Here is a 22868-nt window from a genome sequence, read left to right as displayed (position 1 = left end):
TTTAATATATATAACGTGTATATTAATATATACAAACCCTCAAACAGCCTTCCTCAGGGTCTATTAGCTAAGGAAGCCTGCTGTGTCTATTTGGCCTGAGGAAGCCTGCTGTGAAGCAGGTGAAACATCGTTGAGACCGGGTCTGCTCTTGTTTTTTTTACTGAATTTTGAGGAGTAGATCCAGTTTTACTTTCTGGTTGGAAGTGCCTTCTTTCTTTAAAAATAAATAAATAAATAAATGAAATAAAACAATATATATATATACATATATATATATATATATCATATAGCCATATATGCATCTGTTGCATTATATAGATATACTACCTGGACATCATCCTGCTTGAATAAAACATTATTGGAGGGAGTGCATTGCACTTAAGAAGTTGGCATCGTCATACAAACAACTAAGTACAATCACAAATGAACGTTGGAACTGCAATTCATTCTTGAAAGCACGTGCAAAGTTGTAGACAGAAGAATAAAAAGGAGAAGAATCAAAGTTGAAATAAAAAAAGGAAGATAAAGGAATTAACCGCAATATAACTCATTGTTCAGGGTGACGCACACATTGAAATTTTGGTTGTAAACTTGAGGTGCATTGATGAGATTGTAAATCGTGATGACTGATGACCCCACCTCCCTCCCCCACTCACATAACTTTCTTTCGACATTCATTTGGACATGGAAAGCTGCTGAGATGCAAATAAGCTGCTTGAACAGGATCCAATTGAATGTCTGACTTCCCTGTATTTAGAGATGAACAAACCCTCAAACTGCAATGGCACAACGATAACTTGGGGAGATGTGGTCACCACCACCACCTCACATGCACTACATACACATTCCGAGAGCACTAATAATATTCATGATGATCTTTGTTTTGTGATTATTCAGTGTTTAGTATTAACTCCTTCTTTGAACAGACTATTAAAGTTTCCGGTCACTCATGGAAACACAAGTATTAAATATTTGGCAAGGAGGAGTATATAATAAAACAGTTGTTAACCAGCCACATTTGAATGGTACAAAAAAATCTTTTTGCAACACAAATAATAAAACTTAGCTGCTTGTCCCTCATCTTGTTCGTATCTTCTATGTTCTCCCTGAACTCTGCAGGTGAAGTAGATTTCTTACCGACGACTACTCCCAGGACGACACAGTCCACCACGCAGCGGCTGATTTATCGACCTACTCTACCAGTTTTGCTTCTCAGGCCTTATCCAACAGTAGAACACCCAGGGCCACTTACTCCTCGACCAGCAAGGCCATGCCTCTGGGAAGAGGCAGTCTGCTCGAATGGGCAATGCATACCACGTGGTTACCTATGTGATGGAGACCGGGATTGTGATGATGGCAGCGATGAACTGGATTGTCGTGAGTTTGTCACTCTTCGCTTGAAGGAAAACCTCTTTGAATTTTGGTGTTGCCAAGTTGTAGAATATTGAACCTCCGGAAAACACGACAACAATAACCAATGCTTGGTTTTTCATTTGCTGTCCTGCATCACCATGTTACCTCCCTCTGCTTCTTCTTCCACCTGTTACTCCCTTCCTGTACTTATTTCTCTAGCCACCCAGTCCCCCTGCGAGCCAAACGAGTTCCGGTGTGTTAATGGGCGATGTGCATTGAAACTCTGGTACTGTGATGGAGACAATGACTGCGGAGATAACTCGGATGAAACTTCTTGCCGTAAGTGCCCATACATTGTGCTCCCGACACTTTGCACTTTCTTGTAGATCAAGAAAGATGCAGTTGATGCAAAGAAATTCAGTTTGAAATATTTTCTTATCATATGTCCAATGCATTGTGCCCAATTGTACGAGAAATGTCCTGTCTTTACTTCCGGATTGAAAAACATTACCATTTCTAGCCACAAAGGGTCCTGGCGATAGATGTAGCCCTGACCAGTTCACCTGCTTGTCGAGCTACGAGTGCGTGCCAGCAAGCTACCACTGTGATGACGAGCGTGACTGTCAAGATGGCTCTGACGAGGTTGGATGCGGTGAGCACTCTAAATATCTGTCAGCTTGATGTCCTCTTTTTGCACATCGCTCCTTTCCTATTCCATCTCCAGGCGCTGCATTACGTCATCGCCGGACACCAAAGGGGGCCCGGCGATGACGCGCACTGAAAGGGAGTATTCAGTTTTCACTCTGGTTTCTTGTTACTTGCAAAATCGAAGATCGAATCGAAGATTTTGCAAGTATATTGGTCGGTTGCGTTTCTGGTTCTGTCTGTCTGTCTGTTTGTCTGTTTGTTTGTCACTGGCCTACAGGTCACAATTCTAAACCAATCGTCACGAAACTTCACCAAGTTGTATAGGTCGTCCCAATTGAGAAGCCTATTGTTTTTGGGGGTCAAAAGGTCAAAAGGTCAACATAGGCCAAAGGTCACCAACATAGCCAAATTTCTAAAATCCTCAATTTTCATCCGATTGACTGGAAATTTGAAGAGGACTTGCATATCTGGTCACTGAATTCAACCACCAAGTATATTTGAGGTAAACATAGGCCAAAAGGTCAACATAGGCCAAATTTCTAAAATCCTCAATTTTCATCCGATTGACTTGAAATTTGAAGAGAACTTGCATATCTGGTCACTGAATTCAACCACCAAGTATTTTTGAGGTCAACATTGGCCAAAAGGTCAACGTAGGCCAAAAGGTCAACATAGGCCAAAAGGTCAACATAGGCCAAAAGGTCAACATAGGCCAAATTTCTAAAATCCTCAATTTTCATCCAATTGACTTGAAATTTGAAGATGACTTGCATATCTGGTCACTGAATTCAACCACAAATTATATTTTAGGTGAACATAGGCCAAAAGGTCAACATAGGCCGAATTTCTAAAATCACTAATTTTCATTTGATTGACTTGAAATTCTAAGAGGATTTACATATATGGTCACTGAATTCAACCACCAACTATTTATGAGGTCAACATAGGACAAAAGGTCAACATAGGCCAAGTTTTTAAAATCCTCAATTTTCATCCGATTGACTTGAGAATTGAACAGCATTTGCATCTTGAGTGACTAAATAGGGAAACTAACTATTTTTGAGGTCAAATGGTCAAAGGTCAACTCAAGGTCAACCTTACAAAATCATCATTTTTCATCTGAAAAATCGTCACTTTTCTTCCTGGTGACCCGAGCTTTGATCAAGATTGTCAATTTAAATCTTGATGAAATGGACAATTTGCTGTATCAATGGAATTTTTTTTTCTTGGGGGTGGGGGGTGGATTTTGCAAGTATCGTGCTCCGCATGACGTCTTCTTGTTTGTTAATTGCCGGAAAAGATTCCGGAAAGTATGTTGATCGGTTGGTTTGTCTGTTTGTCTGTGCGCAGCACTACGTCTACACTGTTGCACGTAGAATCGCCAAACTTTACACACATATTTGTCTTGCCCTGGAATAGTCTGTGCCCAATTTTTAACTCTCTCGGCCCAAGGCCTCCATTATGACGTCATAATTTGATAATTCGACAAGTACAAAACTTCATCCAATCAAGATGCAATTTCTTGAGCGACATGATGGCATAAACTGGTGGAGAAAAATAAATAAATTATGACGTCATCGGTCACGTGGTTCGGCCGCCATCTTGGAAAACCGAAAAATTTGCACCTCTATATCTCCGTAAGTGCTGAATAGAAAAATTTGACACTTGGCTCATTGTAAAGAATTCTCCATGGGGAATAAAATATGTTAATGATGATGTCATTGGTGCCTCCATTATGACGTCATAATTCGACAAGTACAAAACTTCATCCAATCAAGATGCAATTTCTTGAGCGCCATGTCGGCATAAACTGGTGTAGAAAAAAAATAATTAATGATGACGTCATCGGTCACGTGGTTCGGCCACCATCTTGTAAAAACGGAAAAACTTTGCACCTCTATATCTCCGTAAGTGCTGAATAGAAAAATTTGACACATGGCTCCTTGTAAAGAACTCTCCATGGGGAATAAAATATGTTAATGATGATATCATTGGTGCCTCCATTATGACGTCATAATTCGACAAGTACAAAACTTCATCCGATCACGATGAAATTTCTTGAGCATCATCAAGGAATAAATTAGTTTAGAAAACAAATAATGATGACGTCATCGGTCACGTGGCTCGGCCGCCATATTTGTCCAAAATGGCCGATATAAAAGTACATTCCGACAAGTCCTCGGTCTCTGACCGATTTTTCATTTGTTTGTTTTCTTGTTTGTTTGTCCGGGCGATATCTCAGCCATCCTGTGAGCTAGGAAGGTGAAATTTCGGCACAATAGTGAGCAACTGCTTTGGCAAAAATTGTATTTTTTTGTTTTTAGATTTATCAATTAATTGATTAGATACTTAATTATTATCGATTAATTAAGTACTTATTTATTTCCTTTCTCTTCTGGGCATTATCTCGGGCACCTTTCGAGCTAGGAAGCTGATATTTAGACACGACAGTGACCAAGTGACCGAGGACTTTCTGTCTTCTACCGACTCCTCTCCGGCCTTGCTCCCCCAGCTCTCTCTGTGCTCTGTCCCCCAAATATTCCTACAGGTCGCACAAGATCTGCCAGCAACCCTCTGATGGTTAAACTGCCGAAATCTCGGCTCTCTGCTCACCTTCACTCTTTCATTCCTCTTTTCTCCCGCCTGTGGAACAAACTCCCACACTCCCTTCAATCCCTCTCCTCCCTCCAGGTCTTTAAAACAGCTGTTCACCACCATCTCCTATCTTCCCCCATCCATAACCTTGATCTTTTCTACCCCCACTAATTCACCCCAGATCCACCTTGTTTGAAATTCCAACTTCTTTCCTGGAAATCCTGGCAGTGTCCATATGTTTATACCTCTCCCACCCCCCCCCCCCCTTCACATGCCTCCCCCCCTTCACATGCCTCCCCCCCAAAGCCCTCTCCCTCCCACAGATCTCTCGATGTCTCCATGTCTCTCGGTCCCTGCTCTTAAATGTTGTGTTTGTGTCCTTCCCCCTCTCTCCCCATCTTGTCTACCGCTCCCGATGTTATTTGTTTTATGTGTCTGTTTGTCTTTCTGTGTGATTAATGTTCGCTCTTTCACGAGCCTCGATCTTGTATACAAAAAAAAAAAAAGAAGAAAAAAAAAAGTGATTTGGCTGTAAAGGATATTTTTGATTTATTGTTTAATTAAGTTATAGATTAATTATTTAATTATTCGATTAATGACTCAATTAATTCTTTTAAAGTTACAGATTCGGATGAAACGGTGGTGGTTTAGGTATTATATTAGCCAATTGATTAATTATTTAATTATTTTATGATTATTATTTATTTATTTTCATTATCAGTCATTTATTTATTTTCATTCTCATCTGGGCAATAGCTCAGGCACCTTTTGAGTTAGGAAGCTGATATTTGGACATGACAGTGACCAAGTGATGTGATTATAAAGGATATGTTTGATTTATTGATCAAGTAATCAATTATTTATTTATTGATTAATCAATTATTATTTTATTTTTTTGATCAATGATTTATTTAATTAATTTTCAAAACGTTACAGCTTCGGATGAAGCACTGGTGGTTTAGGTATGCTATTAGCCAATTGATTAAGAAAATATTTTATGAAAACTATTTATTGATTTTAATTATGCAATTAATCAATCAATTATTGTACACCTCTCCCTCCCAATTCAGTCTCTATGAGCTGCACAGCAGCATCGCCAGGCGCCGAAGGCGCCCTGGAGGATATGTTATTTATTTGTTTTGCATGGGGGTGGTGTACTTTGAATGGGGGTGGTGTACTGTACTTTTTTTTTTCTTCCTCGTTATATATTATTTCTATTCTTTTCTCATAATTGTCAATTTTCATTCCATTGGGAAATGTGTTATTTTGTGGCCTCTCTTGTAAGAGCATTGCTATTGTGTGATTGAGCCATTACCACGTTTTAATCCCCTCTTCACAGTAATGTAATGTGGTTGTGTACTCTTCAAGACATCTGTTCACCACCATCTCAGATCATCCCCCATATAAGCCATGATCTTTTCTACCCCCGGTAAGCCCCTCCCCAAGCTCACCTCTTTCCAAATTTCCAGCTTTTCCTTCCTGACCCTCCCCCCTCACCCTCCAGTGTCGTCACCTACCCATCATTCCTCCCCACACCCATTATTTTCCCAATTCTCCTCTATCCTGCCAAAATGAAATGGGAAAAAAATAGAGCTGCCGAATAATAACGCTTCAGCCACTCGTATCATTTTTCAGTCTTAAAGGAATTGCTTTACAGGTTGTCATGCCAATGCATATGGCACCGAAGTGATTAATAAAATTAAAGACATTCCATTAAAGATTCCTTCTTCTTCTCCTCCTCCTCTTCTACCTGTTATAAGGGGTGAGGTTCAATGGTAACAAGCTTCTGCCCTGCCTTGACCACGATACTCCTTCACTTCCCTCTATCCTCAGAGAACTCTTTCCACTCTCCAACCACCCCTCCCTCCCCCACCTTACTGAAATCCCTCCTCACACAATCCTCCCATCTCAACCGTGGTCTACCTCTTTTCCTCCTTCCTTGCTACCTCAACCTATCATCTCTCTTTGCCATTCTCTCTTCCCCCATCCACACCAAATGCCCAGCCCATCTCAGCCAATAAAGATCACACGATGTTTTTAATAAAGTGTAGGCCATTGTGTGCTGTAGTTTATCGTAAAGTTGGCAATCAAACCCCAGCTAGACCACTCAAAGGTAAATGCACAACCATCCTATTGGGCTATGTGGATAATCTACCCAATTTTTATGTCTTACACTCTTCATTTCTGAATATAATCTCAATACATTTTGAAAAAGAAAGGAGAGGTTTAAAAAAGCAACAATTAAGAAAAAGCAAAGTGTAAAATTTAGAGCCATTTTAAAAGAGTAATTGATGAGTCTGTGCAGATCATACCAAAGATCGAGAGTTCCACAGTCTACCACATGTGCGAGTTCCACATGTGCGAAACTACCAACGGCAGATTATTGAAACAAATGGCATCAGACAAGCTTGCATCTAGTATCTTCTTCCAATGACTTTTTGAACAGCGATGGTGGTTTGCAAGTTAGTGAAACGTTCCCCTTAAGTCGCGCGTGTTCTTCCAGCAAACCATTCCTTGTGAAATTCCAGGCTTACTACTCACCTTCATTCTTTTGCTCCTTGTTTATCATGCTTTTGGAACCTCCTCCAGTACTGCTGAGTCTGCTCAATCTCACTCTTCCGTCCAGGACTTAAGTTGGCAGTGCACCTCCACCTCGGGCCATCATCCATCCCGACCCGTGATATTTTCTTTCTGCATTAACTCCCACTCACCTCTTCCTATCTATATGCAGGTAGCTATGTTAGCTTCCCTCTTCTCTCGCCTCCTCCTGGCTCTTAATCTCCTTGTTGTGTCCGAGGTTGACACACAGCTGACAGAGGCGAGGCAGCGTCGACGAGATAAAACTCACAGCCGACATCAAGCACGGCAGGGTGACATGAGGCTCACAGGGGCCTCTTACTCTTCACCCAATCGTTTACAGGTGGCCACCAAAGCAAAGCTGGGTTATCCAAAATTCCCAAAAAACAGTTGTGTATAAAGTTCAGGATAAAGGTGATAATCAGCTGTGAGGCAGCATTGTTTGTGGACTAGCATACAGCAGTATCATCATCACAATGACATCAACAACCACCAAATAACCACCATGATTTCTTCTCCAATATAATAGGCAACACTGTGTTTAAAAGGGTTTAATAATAAATCATATATGAGCTGTTAATTAAATTAGTTGCTGACCTGTTAACCGGAAGTCGAGTTTGATTAGTTTTTGTTTTTGTCATCATCATCAGATACCATTCTACTAATGTACCAGCAAATAGTGGGACATTTTCAACTTAGCTTCATCAACTCATGAACTGTACTTATAATTGATGCACAAATGGCCTCCATGTGTCAGCGCATGCAAGTTCTTGTTTATTGTCTGACTCCATCCACCCCACATTTGCAGTTCCTCCCACGGTGGTAGTACCTCCAAGGGACACAGTGGAAGTCGAGCGAGGTGGCAGTGTGAGCTTTTCATGTCTGGCCTCAGGCACCCCAATTCCTCTGATCACATGGAGGCTGAACTGGGGCCATGTACCTTCTTCTAATAGGTGGGTTGAAACACCTGTGCTATGCCCTTCTGGTGCATAGCTGTGATTTTTGTCAGATCTTTGACACCCTCTTATGTTCATGAAACCTTTCCTGGTAGAGCACACACTTCTAATAAAATTCACAGTTGTTGCACAGTTGTCCCCTGTTCATGTTGCACCTGCTATAAAACAAAAACAATCATTATGCAAATGGCGATAAACCTCAAAACTAAATCAAATGAACAGAGATATGCAAGAGGAAACACTGAATAGGAAAACAGGAAAAACTAGAGCAATGCAACTGCGGCGCAAATATTCCTCCGCGTAGTTCCTGCCAGCGACAACGGGAAGATAGATGCCCTCGTTGGCTGTCCTAAAAATAAACAAGTTTGATTTAAATACCTTCAGCTGTTTTCAAGTATCACATTTTTACCAGACATGACAGGTTTCTCATCGATCGGTTAAGCTGTTTCAGAGAAGGATTTTTTTTTAAATATCGGCTTTCAAGCTAATATGGCTGCCAAACCATATGACATATGACATACAAATGTACACTCTGCATATGTATGTGTAAGGGATCATGTTTGTGAAGTTTCGTATTGATCGGATAAGATTTGTTTTTCTATCCAAGATGGAAGCCTGGTGTTGCCTTTGCGGTTAGGGTGCTGGCTTGGGATCCTAGGATCCTGAGTTTGAATCCCGGTCGTTTGTTGAATTAATGCCAGGGGGGTTTACTTAGCCTGTCATCCTTCCGAGGTCGGCAAATTGAGGATCAGCTTGCTGGGATGAACGTGCCGGTGTGTGCCCCGGTTTAGAATAGGTACACCATATCCCTCTCAGTAAGAGGCGACTAAAGGGTTGGCGTTAGGAAGGGCATCCGGCCATAAAAACATTGCTTCAAAAAGGGAACCATGATGATTGTCATGGGGCCCGCAAGACTAACCCCCGCTCTAGCAAGGAAAATGGCCTTAAAAAGGGAATTTTGTTTTTCTATCCAAGATGGCTGCCAAACCACGTGACCTACGACATCATCATTTTCAAACTATATGCAGCAATAGTGTTAGAATAAATAGCACAAAACAATCCACAAACATGTTGAGGGTACAGTTTGGACAATTTTTTAAGTTGAAGTCCCCTTGAACCCTATTTTCTCCATTGCCCTCTACGTTTGCGGATTTTCAAGAATGTTACCCCCACAAACGGCGCAAAGTCCTCCTGTATGTAGTTGAACACTGTACGGGGTATCATGTTCCACGAACTCTCTAGTTATTATTATAATTATTATTATTGATCTAAGGTACATCAAGGAGGTTTACATAATGTTGCATGCAGGACAGACATTTGGAGACATCCGTGTACTTTTACATAAATCCCAAGGAAATTAGAAGATGATCAATTGTGCATTTGATTTGAACCTGAGGTCCCTGCATCACGAGCCTTTGGTTAAGATGGGAATGCTAACAATTCCTTGTTGTTGTTGAATATATATTTTAGCACTTACAACCTCCTTTTTGGTTAATTCCCATACTCCTGCATGAATTGTGATACCAAACCAGGATACGAATGAGCTCAGAGGGTGGTAGAGGCACACTGGATATCCATGATGTGAAGGAATCAGACCAAGGGGCATACACATGTGAGGCAATAAATAGCCGCGGAATGATCTTCGCCATCCCTGATGCCGTTCTTATCTTGCAGACACAAAAAGGTATGATACGTAAGTGTACTTCTAGACATGGAGATTAATCAAAATTAAAAGAAACGTCATGTCAGCAATCATGTTAACAAAAGAGCTAAATATCCAGAAATACATGTATTCAGATATGTTTCAGATGTGTTATATATGTTTCAGATAAATTTACAGTTGAGACAAAGGAGTTATTATTGTACTTTGCGGACTAGTCACCACGTGTAATCGTGTATATTATACTCCGTTTGTACAGGTCCATGTGTTCAGGGGCAGTTCGATTCTAGTCCAGCAGGCAGTCCTCCACATTGTCTGCCATGCTTCTGCTTTGGAGTGGTGCAGGAATGTTCATCGACAAGCCGCAACCGTGCGCACATCCTCTTGGAGTTTGACCGCCCGGATGACCAAAAAGGTGTCTGTCTGTTCCACGTACAAATCAAATGATGCACCATGAACGCATCATTGAAGTTTTATCATCACAAAAAACCGATGAATGCCCTTTGTGCTCTGTTTTATGATACGAATTACTGTATGATTATTATCATTAATCTACAGACTTGGCATTTAATATGGAATATCTTTTTTGTGGGAGTGAACTTACTTTTCAAGATGACTTAGAACCAAAAGTTCATTGGAATTATGTTGAAATTATTCTAGATTTTGTTAATGTGACCTTTAAAAGAAACAAAAACCACATTTGACATTTCGAAGTAAATAAATTGATCCTTGAAAGTGATGTAAACTGATATCGAACTCAATTGACAGACAGAACTGTGTTAAACTTCTGTGCGTTTTCCAGAAGTATCTCTTTATTTTGCACATTAGGCAAAAATTTTTTTTAACAAAACCAAAAGTTAAATTACGACTGGGATTACGAACAGTAAAATTACAGTTCAATACTTCGTGTAACCCCCACGAGCATTCAGGAGAGCACATACACGTCGAGGCATGCTGTTCACGAGATTTGCCAAGGTTTGGACAGGAATCGCTTGCCATGCAGTGACAATAGCCTGCTGCAATTCACGCACAGAGGCAGGCTGCTGGTCCAAGTTGTCGATTTGACGCGTTAATTCTGCCCACAAGTTCTCTATCGGATTCATATCCGGGGACATGGCAGGCCACTCCATATGCTCTACACCACGGTCAGCAAGAAAGTGTTGGATCATGCGAGCATGATGAGGCCGTGCATTGTCATCTTGGAAGACAAAGTTTCCTCGAAAGGCTGCATGAACAAATGGAAGCAATGTTTCTTCCAGAATGGCCCTGTGCTTGAACTGGTTCAGGTTTCCATTCAGAACAACCAGGTCAGTTTTGCCCCCTGCATGAAAAGCAGCCCAAACGGTCACCCCACCACCTCCAGCTTGGACTCTTGGCTCTATACAATCTTCGTTGTAGGCTTCATGCACTTGTCTGCGCACTCAGACACGGCCATATTGACGATAGACAAGAAATCTAGACTTGTCACTGAAGATCACGTGATTCCAGTGTCCTGGCTGCCATTGACGGTGCTCTCTGGCCCACTGCAATCGGCGCTGGCGGTGTATGCTGGTCAGACATGGCTTTCTCAGGGGACGCCTGGCACGATAGCCTGCTTGAACCAGTCGTTGGTTGACTAGCCTTCTGGATACAGGCACATTTGTCAGTTGCTGCCACTCAGCCCTAAGCCGATTAGCTGACTTGGTACGGCCATTGCGGACTAACCGGTGCAGCTGGTGATCATCCCTCCTTGTGGTTCTGCGGGGACGTCCTGACCTCGGTATTGGAGTAGGGACACCCATCTGAGCATTTCGTTTCAGGATCTTTGACACCTGACCTTGAGTGATGCCATACTGCCGAGCAATAGCACGCTGTTTCATGCCGGAATTTCGTAAAGCCACCACTAAATGACAAACAGCATTGTCAAGTTGACGGACCATCTCCAGGGGAAGCGGCAATAACTTTTGTAGACGTGCAGCAGTTGTTTTCCACTAATACAGAACGCAACAACCCTTATATACCCGATTGTGAAGCCAATCGTCAAATGTTCCTGTCCGTACATTTTGTCACGCCACCTGTGATATAATCCTGTTATTGACTTTTTGCTGCGACAGACAATCAGTGACATGGTTCTTTTAACAACGAAATCACCGAAGCATCAAAGAAACTCACCAGATTGATATACCGGGTTCATAAAGTAAACCCAAGTTAAGAAAAAAAAAAATTCCATATTAAATGCCAAGTCTGTATATGCAAGGTTCTCCATGTGACATTGTTGGATCTCTGTCTCATTGTTTTTACTTTGAATTCAAAGTTACCGACGACTCACAGAAGTGATTTTACATAAGATTCCATGTAAGGCAAGGAAATTGGAAGACAATCTCAGTTTACTTTCACGTGAATTACAAGGGCATATGCGGTTATCTAGTTCGCTCAAGTCGTGTCCGACTTCTGATGACATTCATGATGAGATTTCTCCAAACATCTCAATCCTGCATTGTTTCCCAAAACTCTAGCAGAGACATCTTGGTTGCAGCCTTTAGCCCGCCCATCCAGCACATCCAAGGTCCTCTTCTTCCCTCAACCATACCCAGCATGGTTGACTTCTCCAGACTTTCGTTTTCTGCACGCATGACGTGTCCAAAGTGTGACATGTTTAGTGTGTGCACGCACATCATGACGTGTCCAAATTGTGTTTTTGTTTCAGCTTTTGCGACTCTAACGTACATGGTGGTCGAATTTATTCAAGCCCTGATTTTGTTTGTTCTTCTTGAGGTCCATGTGATTTTTAACATTCGACTCCACCACCACATTTTCAAACTGTCAATCTTCTTCCTTTATTTCTATAAAGGCCCATGACTCACATCCATACATTTTAACTGGAAATACCAGATCATTCAGCATCCTCCCCTTGGATTGTATTGTCACATCTTTGTCTTTCCAGATCATTGTCAATCCTGACATTGCTGTTCTCCCCAATGCTAACCGTCTATTAATTTCTCCTTTACATTCTCCACTCACTTATATCTTAGAACTCAGGAAAATGAAACGTTTTACTATTTCCGCATGATCGTCTCCCAATCCGAGCATGTCGATCTTCTCAGTTGACAAGATTTTAGTTTTTTTTTTTTTGGTTTAAACAAAGACCAGCTTTTTCATTTCCATCTTCACTGTCTGCAGCAGTTTCATTAAGCCCTTTTTACTTTCTGCCAACAGAGTGGTATCTTAAGCATATCTTAGGACTTAGATTGTGGATACGTCTTCCTCCAGTCCTGACTCCATCCTCTATGTCAGCCAAGTTAGATTTCCTCATGATGAACTCACAACACAGGAATGAACAAGTAAGGGGAAAGATTGCCTCCCTGTTTAACCTATTTTTAAAATTCCAAACCTTTCTCTCTTTCCATACTGTTCTTACTATAACTTCTTGTTTAGTGTACAGGCTTCTTATCAGACATATCAGCTAGTCTGACATCCCCATTTCTCTCAACATAATCCACATAAATTCATGATCAACACAATCCAAGGCTTTGCTGTAATCTATCAAACAGACAGACATCCTACTTTGATATTCCCTTGATTTTTCCATGATCCATCTCAGATTTGCAATTTGATCTCCAGTACCTCCTCCTCTTCTGAAATCAACTTGCTCAACAGGCATTTCTCACATAATGATCAAGTCTTCTATTCAGTGTTGAATGATCTTTAGTAATATCTTGCTCACATGCAACATCAAGGCAATGGTTCGGTTATTTTGAACATTCACTTGCATCCCCTTTATTTGGCAATGGTATCTCGACTGACTGCGTCCATCTTTTAGGCCATACAATCCGACTCCAGATCTATGTACAGATGCCTGTTAAAATTTTGATTGCCTCTTCTCCGACTACCTCAAAGAGACATATTGGAATTTCATCGGCATCTGGTGCTTTTCCATTTACCAGCTTGTTCAAGGCTCCACGTACCTCACATTCTATCACTATTGGTTCTTACTCATATTCCCTTTCTTCGAAGGTTGCCATCTTGTTGCTGTCTTGTTTGTGTAAAGTTCTTGTTTAGTACTTTCATCTTTCTTTCACCTGTGTTGCTTCTGTCAGAGATCTTTTTCTGTTATACTCTTCAGGATCCCAATCCGAGAGCCAAACTTTCCTGGCTTGTTGTTGGAAGTTGACATTTAGCCGCTTACTGTCCTCTCTTGATGCGCATTTTGGTTTTCATTTCGCTTCTTCTGTCTGCAAAATTTACTGCCTCTTCTAACAGCCCTTTGGCCTCCTTCTTTCTCTTTGCTTTTGGGATGTTGTTTTTCTGCTCTTCCTTTGGAATGTCTTCTACCTCTTGCCACAATTTGTCTGACATTCTGTCAACCAAGTCCAGCTCTGCCTGGCGTTTTTTTTTTTTACCATTATTGTATGTTGTTTAGATATACTTTCAAGGTCATATCTGGGAGGAGTTTTTTTTCATCTTTCTCAATTTCACTTGTAGTTTTGCCTCAAGGAGTTCACGATCTATCTCACAGTCTGCACCTGGCAGTGTGTTTTCAGATTGCACAGCACTTCTCCATCTTCTATAGATTAGAATGCAGTCAATCTGATTTCTATGTAGTGCACAAGGCGAAGTCTACGTGTACAGTCTGAGCTTGGGTTGTTTGAACCATATGTTTGCAATTCTGAGCTCATTCTCCACACCGAACTCCAGCATACACTCCCCTGGCTCATTTTGGACACCAAGTCCGTTCTTTCCTGCAATCCCTGGTGCTTCTGTTTCTCCAATTTTTGTATCCCAGTCTCCCATAAAAATTACATTTCCTTTGGGCATCTGTTCTACCAGTTCCTGCAACTTTCCTTAAAACTCCTCCACATTTTGTTCATCTGTTGCAGAAGTTGGAGCATATATCTGAAGGATGGTGGTGTTCACTGGATATTCTTTCAACATCATTGATATTTTCCTATAACTGACTGCATTGTATCCTCATACTGTATCTGCCATCTATTATTGCAAATCACTGCTACTCCATTTATTTTACAGGTTTCTTCTCCAGAAAAGAACACTTTGTAATCGTCAGATTGAAACTGCCCCAAACCAGTCCATCTAAGTTCACTTATCCCCAAAATTCCAGTTTTTCCATCTCTCATTTTATTAATCGAACTCATCCTGATTAATTGTCCTTACATTCCATATCCCAATTTTGTGAATGTTTGAGAAGTTCAGAGTTCGATCTTCAGTTGTGGCAACCTCAGCGACTGGATTTCCTTGTGGGTTTGATCCAGTCCCGTCATAATGGCCAGTCTTATTCATCAAAATGCTTTGCTCTTCCCCAGTAGCCATTTGGGAGCTTTCACTTCTGTGGAACTCATCATCCAGCACCATAGCTTTATCTCTCAGATTTATGATCATGATTGTTTTATTGGCATGTACGGAAGTGGTTTGCCATTGCCTTCTTCCAGACAGCTCACATGCTCCCATGACTTCACGTAAACCTGATCGGGAGGCTAAAAATGGGGTGGCCCATGGATTAACGAATGCAAAGACTGCCATTAAAAATTATTGCTGCCTTTGTCCTGTTAAACCCTTAGCCTTTGGTTTCAAAACCTAAACCACAGGGCAGAGGTGGTTTTGGATTCAGAGTTTCCTTCCCCTAGATGAACAGACTACCCAAGGCTAACGAACCCCATCTGCCCAAAGCAATTGGCTTGAAGGCGCAAGTGATTCTCCTTTCACCTCTACACCTGTTAGTGAGAACAACTCCGCCACGAGGAGGCCTGTGTGAGGCTAGACGGCCAGAACCTTGGAGTATTTTTTTTAACATTTAAAGAGCTTATCATCAGTGTGACTTCGCAGCATAACAGTCAATGAGGGGTTTATACTGTACTGTGATTTTTTTTTTTTTTACATCCTTTGGTTTATTTTGTATATCACTGCTCTTCCTAACACCGACTCAATCTCGCACTTAAACATTGCTTCGCTGTCATAATCTTTGTCATTATTGACCCTCTGGCTTACAGGTGTGGAGGTAACAGTTCATGGTTCACCATCCCAGAATCTTCTAGCTGAAACCCAAGTCATTGTGAATGAGCAGACTCGATACTTGCAGCTCGTAGATCTTTCCCGCCATTTCCGCACAGCCTCCTCATACTGGTCACTACCTGATCAGTTTCTAGGAAATAAGGTATTGTCATGATGCATGATCACATGTACATGTGGGTGTCGATTGCTCCTGAAGCTACCTCCCACTTCAGGACACATCGCACATGTTCACGTGCATAGGAGCGACACCTACAGTCACGTGAAAAAGTAAGTACACGCCATGTAAAGTTTTGACTTTTTCAACATATTTCAACATAATATTTGATCTTCATTCCAACAATATTGATAGATACAGGTGATATAATATAACAAATATCATGAAACATTTACATTTTGTAGTCCATTGTATAATTTAAATAAACATAAATGCAAATTTCGCACGTGGAAAAAGTAAGTACACCCCTACATTTATCACTACTTCAAATACCTAAAATTAGAATCAGGTGCACCAGCTCAGGTGCAAATGATTAGAAGATCGTTGGAGAGGATCTTGGAGGAACCTGTCTTATTTAAACCTCAGACATTTAGTTTGGTTTGCTCTTTGTTGTTGAATTGTGCGGCGTCACCATGCCTGGATCAAAAGAGCTCTGTGAGGCCTTCAGAAAGAAGGTTATAGAAGCCTACGAGTCTGGGAAGGGATTTAAAAAGATCTCCAAACAATTTGAAATCAATCATTCGACTGTCCGGAAGATCATCATCTACAAGTGGAGAAGATTCCAAGCAACTGCCAACTTGTTCAGGCTAGGCCGCCCCAGCAAGTTCAGCCCGAGAGCAGACCGCAAGATGCTGAAAGAAGTCTCTAAGAAACCCAGAATGTCATCACGGGACCTACAGGTAGCTCTGGCCACTGTTGATGTCAAAGTGCACGAGTCCACCATTAGAAAGAGGTTGCACAAATTTGATCGACATGGGAGGTGTGCCAGAAGGAAACCTTTGCTGTCCAGAAAGAACATCAGGGCAAGACTAAAGTTTGCCAATGAACACCTAGGCAAAGACCAGCACTTCTGGAACAATGTGCTCTTTTTTTATTTTTTATTTTTATTTTTTAAATACTGAATTGAGGCTCGTGAAAGAGCTGGACAGATGAGTCAAAGGTAGAGCTATTTGGCCACAGTACCAGAAGACATGTTTGGCGAAAACCAAAGACAGCATTTGACCACAAGAACCTGACACCAACTGTAAAGCATGGTGGTGGAAATATTATGGTTTGGGGCAGCTTTGCTGCATCAGGGCCTGGGCAGCTCACCATCATAGAATTCACGATGAATTCCTCATTGTACCAGAGGGTGCTTGAGGATAATGTGAGGCCATCTGTCGGAAAGTTGAAGCTCAACCGAAGGTGGACCTTGCAACATGACAATGACCCTAAACATACCAGTAAATCCACCAAGGAATGGCTGAAAAGAAAGAAATGGAGGGTTCTGCAATGGCCAAGTCAAAGCCCGGATCTAAATCCCATCGAGATGTTGTGGGGGGATTTGAAACGAACTGTGCATGCAAGAAACCCCTCAAACATCGCACAGCTGAAAGAATTCTGCATGGAGGAGTGGGTAAAAATTTCTCCCAGTCGATGTCAGAGACTGGTAGACAGTTATAAGAAACGCCTACTTGAGGTTGTTTCTGCCTAAGGGGGCAATACCACCGACTAGAGCCAAGGGTCTCTAGCAATACCACCGACTACTTACTTTTTCCACATGCGAAATTTGCATTTATGTTTATTTAAATTATACAATGGACTACAAAATGTAAATGTTTCATGATATTTGTTATATTATATCACCTTTATCTATCAATATTGTTGAAATGAAGATCAAATAGCCGTAGGTTGAAATATGTTGAAAAAGTCGAAACTTTACATGGGGTGTACTTACTTTTTCTCGTGACTGTATACCGATGGACTTATTGTGAAGAGCTGCTGTACCAGTTTTCTTCGTTATCTTGAGTTACCAATTATTAAAATTTACAATGGAGGTGAAGTAAATTTTAGTCCATGCCTCCTCAGAGCCAGATATCCAGTGTGATGACGATTCAGATATCCAGTGTGATGACTATTCAGATATCCAGTGAACTTTCCTTTCTTCTACTGATTCACATACCAGTATGCTTCACTTTCCTCTTGTTCGTCATGTCGTATTTAATGTGCTTGATGATGGTGTTTCCTGTTTGTGCTGTCAGGTTGGTTCGTACAGAGGATACCTGCGATATCGCATCCACTATGGTCTAGGCCGCGTCAGCATGGCACCGCTACCTGACCAACCTGATGTACTGTTGGAGGGCCCTGACTATTCTCTGCTCTACAAGCCCCGGCAACTGACACAGCCAGATCTTGACAATGAGTTGGAGGTTCATTTTGTGGAGGTGTGGCACATATCTTAATCACACTCGACCTAAATTATTTTTTTTAATGAAACACAACCAAAGAGCAACAAAGGAGTCAAGTTGTGCAGAAGGCTCGGTTTTTGCGAGTTTAACCAGAAGGGGATTACTGGATAAACATGTACATCATGTAGGAGCTGGGAGGGTTGGGCTGAAAGAGCAGGAGTAGCCAGAGCGGAGGAGAGATGGTAAAAAAATAGAGGCCACAGACCTTCCTGTGATGTGAAAGCCGCAGACCTCGTGCTTCGACCTCATCAGGAGAAGTCCCAATAATAATAATAAGAATCATCATCATCATAATCGTTGTACGGCCGTTTCCTTGCTTGCATGCGTAAGCCATGATTCACCTAATGGTTGCTTTCCAGGCTGCACGATCCGTTGATAGCCCTCTTGTTAGTCCTTTAACTTAGAGATCATCTCTTTCCATGTTTTTCTTGGATGGCCTCCTGATCTCCTTCCATTCATATTCGTATTTATACACCTCTTCAAACAGCTGTCCTCCCCATCCTTTTCACATCCGACTACCACAACCACCTACCCTTACGCATAACCTCACTAATGCTCTCTATACCTAACCTATCTCCTAATTCCACATTTGGTTTCCTATCCTTCAATGTTGCATTACACTTCCATCTCACCATTCTCATTTAATTTCGTTCACACCTCCATTCATCCTCCTATTTGATATGTTGTTGAATAATATTGAGACCTTTAGATTACAGGGATTGGGAGAGACATTGAGATGGGGAGAGATCGAGAGGGAGAGAGAGAGTGGGTAGGGGAGATATTGAGATTTAGAGAGGGAGATTGAGGGGAAGAGAGATTTAGAGAGACAGGTTGAGAGTGTCAGAGAGATATGTAGAGTGATAGAGAAAGAAATTGAGAGTGGGAGAGGGAGATTGAGAGTGTGAGAGGGATTGAGAGTGGGAGAGAGAGGGATTGAGAGTGGGAGAGAGAGACACTGAGAGTGGAAGATAGAGATTGAGAGTGGGTGAAAGAGATTAAGGGTGGGTGAGAGAGACATTGAGATTGGGAGAGAGAGACATTGAGAGTGGGAGAGAGAGACATTGAGAGTGGGAGAGAGAGACATTGAGAGTGGGAGAGAGAGACATTGAGAGTGGTAGAGAGAGACATTGAGAGTGGTAGAGAGAGACATTGAGAGTGGCAGAGAGAGACATTGAGAGTGGGAGAGAGAGACATTGAGAGTGGGAGAGAGAGACATTGAGAGTTGGAGAGAGAGACATTGAGAGTGGGAGACTTTTGACTTTTGAGGTCCTTTTATTATAAAAATATAAAAGTGTGTATGTACAATTTACAAATCCAAAAAAATCCCAATAAAACAGGAGAGAATAAGAAAGCAAGAAAACAACGAGTATAATAACAATTAATCATTTAATTTTTACAAAAACATTTAACAAAGCAATACCACCAAAAATATATAAAGACTTGATTATTTAAGAAAGAGATAATACCAACTCATTTTGGCGAACTTCACAGACATTTTCCAAACACCATTTTTCCACAAACACATCAAGTTCAGCCATGGTCTTGGAAAAATTAAATTCAAGTTTTACCCTTGCAGAAACAAGCGCAGTGAAAAACGTCATGATGTGGCATTGGTGAAGCGGTTTACCGTTACGCTTCTCCTTTCTTGACAAGTATGTAGCAAGTTTTGCTGTTGCTACAAAAAAACACAACAGTTAATATTTTTTGTCTTGTGTACATTTCTTTTTGAATCCAAAAATAAAGGAGCGAAAAGTCAATCTGAAATTCAATTTGTGTGACACAAAGTTCAACCAGTTAAATAATGGAAAAAGTCTTTCACAGCCAATGAAAAAATGAAAAACATCCTCATTTACAGAGCGAAAGGGGCAGCATGCAGATATTGGGGCAAAATTCCTCACATATGTATTGCATGGGATGATCCAGTGGGCAATGCGCCACTGGAGATCCCCTGTTCTTTTGGTGATTTGCTTACAATACATCGCTTCCCATACAGGTTCAGTGGGGGGGCCCTGCAGGGAGTAGTCTCTTCCAGCGTGCTACTCCGTTTAATGGAGAAACACCGAGAATTAGGGAGATGCAACACCTATACAGGCTCTTGCTGCTTGCAGCTTGCAACTCATTTGTCCCTATGCTAACAGGTGGAAGTTCTCTGGGGGAGCAGTCAAAAATCAGTTTAGGGAAGTATGACTCATCAGGATGTCCATTGTCCATGTGTATTCTGAGTCCATAATACCTGTAGATGATGACCCTTTTGTACGATTTTCCTCAATATTAAGCCGATTGTCCTCTTGGATCGAATTCCTGTCATATTTGAAAGTTCTTCCACAGTCTTCCACCCTACACCAGAGTTTGGCCGGAGGTGCCATACTTTGTTCATGCCTGCATCAATGAAGTGTTGGCACAAATCACGGCTCTTGAATACATCAGGGAAGAGAAGGTTGAAAAACAGTGGTTCAACTTCAAACATCCCTGGGGAGTATGTGTCCACTTTGGGACTCACTGTGAGACCTTTCCAGGCATTGACAAGGTTCTGGTAGAATATAGGGAGCGTTGATGTATCCACATACTTGAGGTGGGTCAGGAATACTTCACGACCATAGCCGAGTCTGCCCGCCTGTTGCAAAATATGACAGGCCAATGGGTAGTTTGGCAGGTGCTCAACATATAGAAGGTGCTGAATAGTGCACAAACGAAAGGCCATGAGGCGGGATTTCACGTGAACAAGGCCTTGGCCTCCATCAGATGCAGTATGGCATATTACTTTTGGCCGCAGCAAATGATGGCCTCCCCCCAAAAAGTCCACAAGTTTGGCCTGGATCATTGTAAGCAGCACTTCCGGCAGTTGTAGGCAAATAAATCAATGCCATGAAGTTGCAGCAACCAAGTTATTGGCAACCAAGACACGGCCCTGAAATGAAAGGTGCGGTGGGGCTCTTTTCCGCAGGTTCAGTCTCCTCTCCATTTATCCAATCAAGCCTTCCCAATTATTTTCCTTAAATTGTGTGGAACCAAGGGACACACCAAGGTAGTCGATACCATCTGCCTTCCATTCTAAGCTTTCCGGAAGAGGAGGTAGATGTGTCGAGACAGGGAGGCAACTATTAAGGTAAGGCACCCAAATAGCTTTGCTTTTCCTCCAATTAACTTTCAGGGAAGAAGCCTGGAAAAAAGATCTCAAGGCTTTAAAAAGAGCATCAATATCTTGGTTGTTTCTGATTATGACGCACACATCATCTGTATACGCTGATATAGTCAATGGTGGACTCCTTTGGAAACACGTCAGGCCAGAGATATTCTCCCTGAGCGTACAAAGTAATGGTTCCATTGCTAACGCAAAAAGCAATCCTGAGACTGGGCAACCCTGCCGAACCCCTCTCTGAACCTGTATGGGGGAAACGAGTTCGTTGTTTACCTTAATTACACTGGAGATGTCAGTGTACAATAGAGATATGAAGGCTCTGAAATTAACCCCAAAGCCACAAGCTTCCAGAACACGCCACAAAAAAACATGATCAATACTGTCAAAGGCTTTTTCAAGGTCTAGAAACATTATCCCAAAATCATTTTGATCGTGGTAATTGCCCATTAAATCCCGAACTAAAAAAATGTTGTCATAAATGGATCAACTGGGGATGCAGAAAGTCTGATCGGGTAGGACCAGGTCACCAATGACTTTCTTCAGACGATTTGCCATCGCTTTTGAAAACAGTTTGTTGTCGGTGCACAATACTGAAACTGGTCTCCAATTCTTCATCTGCCGGAGATCTCCTGACTTTGGGAGGAGACTCACCACTGCTCTCCTTAGGCTTAATGGCATTGCACCAGTTCGCAGGGATTCTTGGATTACATTTAAGAGTTCTAGACTTAAAAGGTCCCAAAATTCCAAGTAAAACTCAGCTGGTAGGCCATCAATTCCTGGAGCTTTTCCAGATTCCGTTCCAGCCAGAGCACATTCTAATTCAGGAAGGGTTAACGGCACATCCAGCTCCAGCCGTTGAGTCTCAGTCAGGGATGGGAGATGGGAGGTAAAGAGTTTCATCTTATCCTCACAAACATCTTTTATGCAAACAGTTCTGAATAGTACTTTCTAATGGTATTTTTTACCCCATCAGAATTTGCAATTACATTTTCACTGGGGTCCATAACTGATAAGATAAGCCGAGCTGGCTTCGTTTTGGATTTGAGGTGAAAAAAAGGAATTGCCTGGGCTATCTGATACTTTAATATTTTTTATTCTTAATCTAACTAATAATCCTGCAGCTTTCTCCTGCAATAGTTTTCTAAGTTGGGTCTTTCTTTCAAGGAGTAACTTATAGTTTGCCTCATTCTCTTGTTTCGCCAGTTTGTTCTCCAGTTTTAGAATTTCAGTTTCTAGCTGAGTCAGTGTGACTCGACTTTCATGAGTGACATATATATATACTAGCGGGGTCACCCGTGGGAATCCCACGGGCATGGATGTGTGTGACATTTCGACATATTGAGTTATATGCTGCACATTCATTTTTACAAAATGGTTACTGGCAAGTCATCAGATCCAGAAATGGTGTGAATTTAGTTATTTCACATAATATGTGACCCCTCACTCCTCTCCACCTGACACTCTCCTGTCTCCACCTGACACTCTCCTGTCTCCA

The 22868-nt window shown here is 41.7% G+C and overlaps 1 protein-coding gene across 2 annotated transcripts in view; it reads left to right on the top strand.

Annotated features, from left to right (window-relative positions):
- HSPG2 (heparan sulfate proteoglycan 2) overlaps positions 1 to 22868 on the top strand; it is a 411257-nt gene that overhangs the window by 134339 nt on the left and 254050 nt on the right. For both annotated transcript variants that reach the window (XM_068131082.2, XM_078787133.1), the window contains 8 exons: positions 1120 to 1377; positions 1573 to 1692; positions 1874 to 2005; positions 7982 to 8126; positions 9662 to 9813; positions 10049 to 10204; positions 15771 to 15934; positions 18028 to 18210. In XM_068131082.2, coding sequence (XP_067987183.2) covers positions 1120 to 1377; positions 1573 to 1692; positions 1874 to 2005; positions 7982 to 8126; positions 9662 to 9813; positions 10049 to 10204; positions 15771 to 15934; positions 18028 to 18210 — 1310 coding nt within the window. The remainder of the gene's footprint in view (positions 1 to 1119; positions 1378 to 1572; positions 1693 to 1873; positions 2006 to 7981; positions 8127 to 9661; positions 9814 to 10048; positions 10205 to 15770; positions 15935 to 18027; positions 18211 to 22868) is intronic.

This window comes from Myxine glutinosa, chromosome 11 (genome assembly GCF_964187855.1).
Source record: "Myxine glutinosa chromosome 11, kmMyxGlut1.1, whole genome shotgun sequence".
NCBI lineage: Eukaryota > Metazoa > Chordata > Myxini > Myxiniformes > Myxinidae > Myxine > Myxine glutinosa.
This window is presented reverse-complemented; position numbering and strand designations above follow the sequence as displayed.